This window comes from Fonticula alba (assembly GCF_000388065.1).
Source record: "Fonticula alba strain ATCC 38817 unplaced genomic scaffold supercont2.2, whole genome shotgun sequence".
Taxonomy (NCBI): domain Eukaryota; order Rotosphaerida; family Fonticulaceae; genus Fonticula; species Fonticula alba.
In genome coordinates, this window is record NW_009242972.1 from 2,047,786 (window position 1) to 2,054,946 (window position 7,161).

General features: G+C 73.0%; 2 protein-coding genes across 2 annotated transcripts; one reads left to right on the forward strand and one right to left on the reverse strand.

Moving 5' to 3' along the window:
* Positions 1-41: 41 nt before the first annotated feature.
* Positions 42-5,000, forward strand: H696_01453 (AGC/NDR/NDR-UNCLASSIFIED protein kinase; the record flags this gene model as incomplete). The annotated part of the gene is made up of 9 exons (XM_009495348.1): positions 42-1,536; positions 1,707-1,798; positions 1,973-2,233; positions 2,455-2,814; positions 2,922-3,047; positions 3,299-3,419; positions 3,529-3,874; positions 4,082-4,193; positions 4,356-5,000. 9 exons carry the CDS (start codon positions 42-44, stop codon positions 4,998-5,000), a joined length of 3,558 nt encoding a protein of 1,185 aa, XP_009493623.1.
* H696_01454 (hypothetical protein) lies at positions 4,260-6,238 on the reverse strand (the record flags this gene model as incomplete). Its single annotated transcript, XM_009495349.1, has 2 exons — positions 4,260-5,449; positions 5,692-6,238. The coding sequence occupies 2 exons, from the start codon at positions 6,236-6,238 to the stop codon at positions 5,118-5,120; spliced, it is 879 nt and encodes a 292-aa protein (XP_009493624.1). The 3' UTR covers positions 4,260-5,117.
* Positions 6,239-7,161: the final 923 nt, after the last annotated feature.

Here is a 7,161-nt window from a genome sequence, read left to right on the forward strand (position 1 = left end):
CCCCCCCCCCCTCGCGACCGTCCTCCCTCGCCTCCCTGGCCATGGCGGGCGTTCCGACCGACTCGGGCGACCCGCCCGCGCCGCACCGGCGCCCGCCCGCGCCGCACGCCCACACCGCCGGATCGTCGGACTCCCTGGCCGGCGGCCCGGTGGCCGGCAGCACGGCCATCCCCATCCCCCGGCGCAAGGCCCCGGCGCCGCTGCTGTCCACGCTGCTCGCCTGCTCGGCCGAGTCCGGCTTCCTGGCCGAGGATCCGCCCCTGACGCCGTGCCACCGGTACCCGGGGCTCATGTCGCCGGCCGACTGGCTGCCGCCGGCCCTGGGCCCGGGGCCGACCCCGACCACCGGCTGGCCGGGAGGCGGCCTGCCACACGGGCCCCCCTCACTGCCAGACTCGGTGCTTTCCACCCCGGGGACGGTGCTGATCCGCCGGGGCCCGGCCGGGCCGGGGGGCTTGGCGCCGCAGACCCCGCGCCTGGCCACCCTGCCTCCGGGGCCGGGCCATGGTCCGGCCGCCGGCGAGCCCCTCTTCATGCGCATGCACCATCTCCGGGTGCTGGAAACGCCGGATCTGGCCTTCGGCCGGGCGCCGGCCATCTTGCCCCACCCGGCTGCCGATGAGGACGCCCTCTCGCCGCGGCCGCCGCCCGGGGCCAGCCTCTCGGACCTGCCGTCCAGTCTGCTGGCCTTCCCGCCGGCCGTGCTGGAGCGCGCGGCCGCGCCGGCCGACGATCCGACCCCCCGGTGCCCCGGCTGTCGGGCAGCCAGGCGGGCCTCGCTGGACGCGTGCGCGCCGCCGGCCGGGCCCGGCAGCCCGGCCCCCGGCCCCCAGCCCGAAGCCGCGGCCGGCTACGACGACGATGGGTTCCCGATGCCGGATCCGCTGGCGGCTCGGACGGGCGGCGGCGGCGGCGGCGGCGGCGGCGGCGGCCTGTCGCGCAGCCACTCGGCCTGGTCAGATCTCGGATCGCCATCGGTGTCACGCTTCTCCTCGCCCAACCACCTCCTGGGCGACATGACCCTCTCGGATGAGAGCGATCTGGACCTGCTGCAGCGGGGCCTGCTCCTGTCCCCGGCGGCCGGGCTGGCCACGCCCTTCGGCGCGCGGCCGGGCGGGGTCTCGGCCGGGTCCTCGGTCGGGCGGACGCTGCTCTGCTCGCCCGGCGCCCCGGCCGGCGTCTTCCCGCTCAATGACCCGCCCTCACCCGGGTCACTGGGGCCGGCCGGCGGCCGGCTCTTTGACGAGTGGTCCTCCTCGCCGGAGCCGGCCCCGGCCCCGGCCCCGGCCGGCGGCGATGGCCCCCGGGCTGTGCCCGGCGACCCGGGGCCCGAGCTGATGCTCCACCCGGGGGCCATGGCTGACGGCCCGCCGGGCCCTGCGGATCTGATGCTGCATCCGGCGCTGTCGCCCAAGCGGCCCCTCTGCACGGCCTGCCACTCGGCCGACCTGCCGGCCCCGGCCGATGCATACACCACGCTCACCGGGACGCCGATTTCCAAGTCCACCGCTCAGAAGGTCCTGGCCGCCAAGGCTTGTGCGTCCTGCCCCCGACCGTGCCCGGAGCCCGGCGGGGACATGTACACCTGCGCCGCCGCCCCCCCCCCCCCCCCCCCCGCCCCGCACGCACGCGTGGACGCTTCTCCTGACAACTGCCCCCCTCCCGCCCGGTCCCGGCTCGCCGGCTGGCATCCGGCCACCTGGCAGACTTCGCCACGCAATACTCGCAGCAGCTCCAGTATGCCACCCGCCGCCACGAGCGCCGCGCCGCCCTCGAGGAAGTCATGTCTGAGAACCATGTGCGTTGATTCCCGCCGGGTGTCCCTCCTGCGGCGCTTGGCCGGCTGCTTGCCCGCCTGCCGCCCTGGGCTTCCATCCCTCTGCCGGGCCCTCCGCTAATCAGCCTCCGCTCCCTGTCTCTCGCCTGCCCCCCCTCTCGCCGGCGGCCGGGGCCGCCTGCCCTGTGGGCACAGTTCACCGAAGAGCAGCGGGCCGAATTGCGCCTGCGCCTGCAGCACTACGAGACGCGCATGCTGCGCCTGGCCCGGCGCCGGCCGAAGGTCTCGGAATATCGCTTCCTCCGGCAGATCGGCCGCGGGGCATACGGCCGGGTGTTTCTGGCCGTGGACGAGTCGCTCGACCAACAGGGGGCCGACCCCTCCGGCGAGGGGGGCACCCCCAACATCTGCGCCATCAAGCGCATTCCCAAGCCCCGGCTCGGGGACGAGTCGCAGGTTCGTCGACCAGTGCTCCTTGCCCCCCCCCCCCCCCCCCCCCCCTCCCCTCGCCAGGTCCCCCGATGGGCACCTGCCACATGGACGCTTGCATGCTGACACCCGGCCATATCTTGTCTGTGCGCACATGCGACATGTGCGCGTGACCGCGCGCGCGCGCGTGCACGGCGGCCGCGGCGGCGGGCGGCTGGTGGGCCCGAAAAAAAAAAAACACCCTGCAGGTGTCGGCACTCATCGCCGAGAAGCAAATCCTCAGCTCGCTGTCGCACTCGCCGTGGCATGTTCGCCTGCATGGCACCTTCCAGGACGACCGGTATCTGTACTTCGCCATGGAGTTCGTCCCGGGCGGGGATCTTCGCGGCCTGCTGGAGGCCCTCGGGTGCCTGGAGCATGCGCATGCGGCAACCTATGCGGCGGAAATGGTGTCGGCCGTGAGCGCCCTGCATGCGCATGGGTTCTTCCACCGCGATGTCAAACCGGAAAACTTCCTCATCTCGGCGGCCGGGCACCTGAAGCTCACGGACTTCGGCCTGTGCAGCGTGGCCACCGTCGACGGCTATGTCCGGGAAATGGAGCAGCGGGTATGCGCCCGGCCGGCCGGCATCCCTTCCTCGACTTTCCCTTCCCTTCCCCGGCATGTGGCCCCCGTTCGCTGACTCTCTGCCCACGCCGGCCGCATGTCTGGCAGCTTGCGGCACGGCCTGCCCGGTCGCCTGGCCATGCGCGCACTGTCTCCCTGACGCCGATGGCCGTGCGCGAAATGGCCACCCCGCTGACGTTGCGGTCATCGCGCTGGGGCCCGGCCGGGCGCACGGTGCGCGTCGCCGCCCCGTCACACCCCAAACGCACGGTTCACCGGGTGCGCTCCGCCATCGCGCCATCGCGCCATTGGCCTGCCCCCTCCTCGGCCGCCCTCTTTCCCGCGCCCTTCTCTGCTCCTCTTTGCCTTGCCACACGCCTTCTCCCCCCACGCCCGTTGGTCGCCCTCTGCCCCCTGCGAGCCCCATGTCTGACCCGCCCTGTCCGCCCCCGTCCGCCCCCCCCCCCTCCCACAACCGGTGCCAGTCCTTCTCACTGGTGGGCTCGCCCAATTACATGGCTCCGGAGCTGCTGCAGCGCGGCGCCGGATACGACTACCTCGTGGACTACTGGGCCATCGGGTGCATCTTCTTCGAGCTGATTTATGGTGCGCCGCCCCCGGCAAAGGGGCTCCTCGCTTTTGGTGTGCCTGTCCCTTCTCTGACCTCAAGCCCGGGCGTCGTGGCCGCCGCCGGGAAACCCCCGACAATGGTCAGGCTTCCCCCCATTTACGGCTCCCAGCCCGGAGGAGATCTTCGACAAGGTGGTCCGGTTCTCCGGGCGCCTGTCACCGGCGGACTTCTCCGTGGATTCGGCCAACGAGGAGGACCCGGACGCCGGCCCGGTGGGCCTGTTTGTCGACGCGTCGGAGGCCGATGCCCTGGACTCGGTGCGCGCGCAGCGGGCCCGTTGGGTGGCCATGCTGCAAGCCGGCGGGCCCAATCCCCTCGGCTGTGAGCCAAGCGCCCCGGCCGATGCCGGGCCCGATGCCTGGGAAGCCGACTGGCTGGAGGAACTGCACAATCGCCTGGAGGCCGTGCGCGCCTGGCAGCTGATTCATGCGTGCGCCCTGGCTCCCCGCCTTTGTCTTCCCCCGCCCCCTGGTCCTCGTTTGGGCCTCCATCGGCCCTTGCCCGATCCTCGCACCCCGCCTCCCTTTCCTTTCTGCTTCCTCTTTCTTGCCCCCCCCCCCCCTCCTGCCCGTGGTGGAACACCGCCCACCACCGCCATCCCTCGTCTGTGCACAAATGCACCCCCATGCATGTGCAGCCTGGTGGCTCTGCCCGAGGAACGCCTCGGTCGCGGCAAGGCCGGCCTCTTGGCCCTGCATGCGCTGCCCCTTTTCGCGGATATGGACTTTGGCAAGCTGCTCGATGCAGAGGTGCGTATGCTCGGCTTGCCGTACTTTAACCGGCCCCCCCCCCCACACACACACACACGCAGGCCCTCCAACACAAGACAATCGCCAACACGAGGGTCGCCCGCTGCCGACTGACATGTATTCATTCCCCCCGCCCCCCCTTCTGTTACTGCCACGGCGCAGCCTTTGTTCGTTCCCCAGCTGGCAGGGCCCTTGGACACATCCTATTTCACAGCCCCGGCCGGGGAGGAGACAGACCTCAGCGGGCAGGGCCTCCTCGGGGAGGGCCACGCCGCCACTTCGGCGCCCGGGCACGGCCCGCCGGCGTCACCGCCTGCACAGGCCCCGCTCACCCCCCAGGGTGGCCAGCACCGCAAGGTCATCGCCTCATTCAACACCATGGTCTGGGAACGCCGCGGAGTCGGGGGACCGGCCGGGTCTGGCAGCAGTCGCGACTTGTGGGCCGGTGTGCCGGCCGCCGCGGGGGCCGCCCAGCTGGACGCCCAGCCTGGCGGTTCGGCGGCTGCCATCCCCGGCGAGTCGGATCTCCTTGCGCGGGCCATTTCCCTGGGCGACCTGATCGGCAGCGACTCCGAACTCTTCCGGGTCCCGGACCAGGGGGCCCCGATGGGCGTGGCGGCCGCCGGTGCGGCGCCGCTGCCGGCGGCCACCACGCCGGACACCGCCAAGCCCCCCCGGAAGCAGGCCCGCCACTCGTCGTCCCCCTCCTCTTCCGACAACAACGACGACGAGGGCGGCGACGCCACTGACAATGGCAACCATGCGGGGGGTGCTTCTCCGCTGGCCGGAGGGTCGTCACCGCGCTGAGGGGCCCTTCCCCACGACGGGCCAATACACCAAGCATGTATGTCGAGAATCGCCGCACGGAAGGCCCCTGTGCAGCAGGGGAGTGTGACCGGGCCTCCGGCGGGGGCGGGACCAGCCTTATTCCGGCTCCGGGCGGTCCGTCGCCAGGGAAATTTCAAACAGCCGCAGATCCTCGAAGAGCCCGGGCGTCAAGTCCTCCGCGGCGCTGGAGGGCACGCATGCGCCCGAGCAGGGGCCCCCCGGGCAGGCTACCTCCCGGAGGGTGCCCAGATCGGCCGGCGGCAGGGGGACCTCCCGGCCGACCAGCCCCCAGAAGGCCAATGTCTCGGCCAGGGACCGGTAGGGGGACCGGTTTTCATAGGCCATCAGGGCCAGGGGGTGGCAATCCCGGCCCCGGGCCTGGGCCTCATGCAGTAGCAGGGCCAGTGTCTGCACAAAGGGCACGAACACTGGAGCCCGACCCCGGGCGGGGGGGAGGCGGGGGGGGGGGGGCACAGGAAACGGGCACGATCGCCAAACCAGTCAGAGCAAGCGTGTGGGCGGGCAGGCGCCCGGGCGAGTCGGCGGGCGTGCACGCATGGCGCGAAGGGTCAGAGCGAGGCCGAGAGGGGCGCAGGCCAAAGCCAGCAGCAACAACAGCATCCGACAAGGGGCCCGGCGGCACCGGGGCCGAGGACACGGCCGCACGCACTGTCAGGCTGGAAAACGCAGTCGGCCGCCAGCAGCAGGTCCGGGAAGGGGCTGCCCAGGCGGGCGACCATGGCCGGCGCATCGGCCGCGGCCCAGTCCAATGGGAGGACCTCGACACCGCCCGTGGCCGGCCTGGCCCGCGGGTTGAGGCGCACGCTGCGCTCGGCCGACTGGACACCCCCCTGGGGGAGGTCGGTCAGGACAACCCGCCGAGCACCGAGCAGAGCGGCCGTCAGCCCGGCCACCCCGGTCCCGGCGCCGAGCTCCAGCACGCTGTGCCCGGCGACCATGGCCGGCTGGTGGCGCAGGTGCAGGGCCAGCAGCAGCGACGAGCGCCACAGGGTGGTGGCGAATGGCGGCACGGCTCCCCGGCCTCGGCGGCAGGCCACGCTCAGGCAGGCCGCCGGCGCGGTGACGCCCGAGCCGAAAAGCAAGTGCACCACGTCCAGCGTGCCATCGGGGTGGCCGGGCTCTTCCGAGTGGCCGAGCGCCCCAGGGTGAGGGGCGCTGTCAGTGGCGGCGGCGGCGGCGGCGGCGGCGAGGGGCATGGTAGGTGCGAGGGGCGGGGGACGGGGGGCGGGGGACGGGGGACGGGGGCGGGGGGGGGGGGGGGGCATTCCGGCGGTGCCAATCGTGCGCGATCCGGCGGCACTTCTTGAGTTTAAGACAATCCTAAAGCAATGCTGGGCATGTCACGTTCCACGGCGGAATGCAATTCCGGAGGGGTGATACACACGCCCGGCGAGCCGCTCGTCCCCCCGCCGCCGCGCGCAGTGCGGGGAGCCCTGTGCACGGGCGAGGGGCCTCGCACAAGGCCGCAGGGGGGGGGGGGGGGGGAAGGACACGCCCGCCCCGGGCCGGCAGGGCCGAGGGACATGGGGCCGGCCTGTGCCCTCCGGTCGGCCGGGCCGCGGGCCGGGACGAGGGAGCAAGCGCGCCGGTCCACCAACCCCCGAGCGACAGAGGGAGAGAGAGAGAGAGAAAGAGAGGAAGAAAGAGCCCGCACGGTGTCTGTCTAGGCGTCTATTCCCGCGCGACCGGCGGGCCCTCGGCACCCCACCGGGCCGGGCACCCGGCCCGGCGCATCTCTCGCGCCATGGCTGCGGACGGGCGCGAATCCCGCGGGAGGGCCGGGCGGGAGGACGCCCACGAAGGGTGTAACAGACGGACGCACACACACGCACCCACACACACACACCCACGCATATGTGTGCGCGCGCGCGCGCGCGTGTGACCGTGCGCGCACCCACCTCTCCAGGCCGCCTTGGAGATGGGCCTCCCCCTGCTGCGCCCCTCCCTTGCTCTCTCTCTCTCTCTCTCCCTCTCTCCCTCGCTCTCTCTCTAGCGAGGGTGCCTCCCCGCGCCGGCGGCCGGCGACCGGACGGCTCCGGCACCGCAAAAGGCCACCAGATCGCTGCCGCCCCGACCGCCTGCCCATCGGCAGTCAACATCCCCCCCTCCCCCTCCCCCC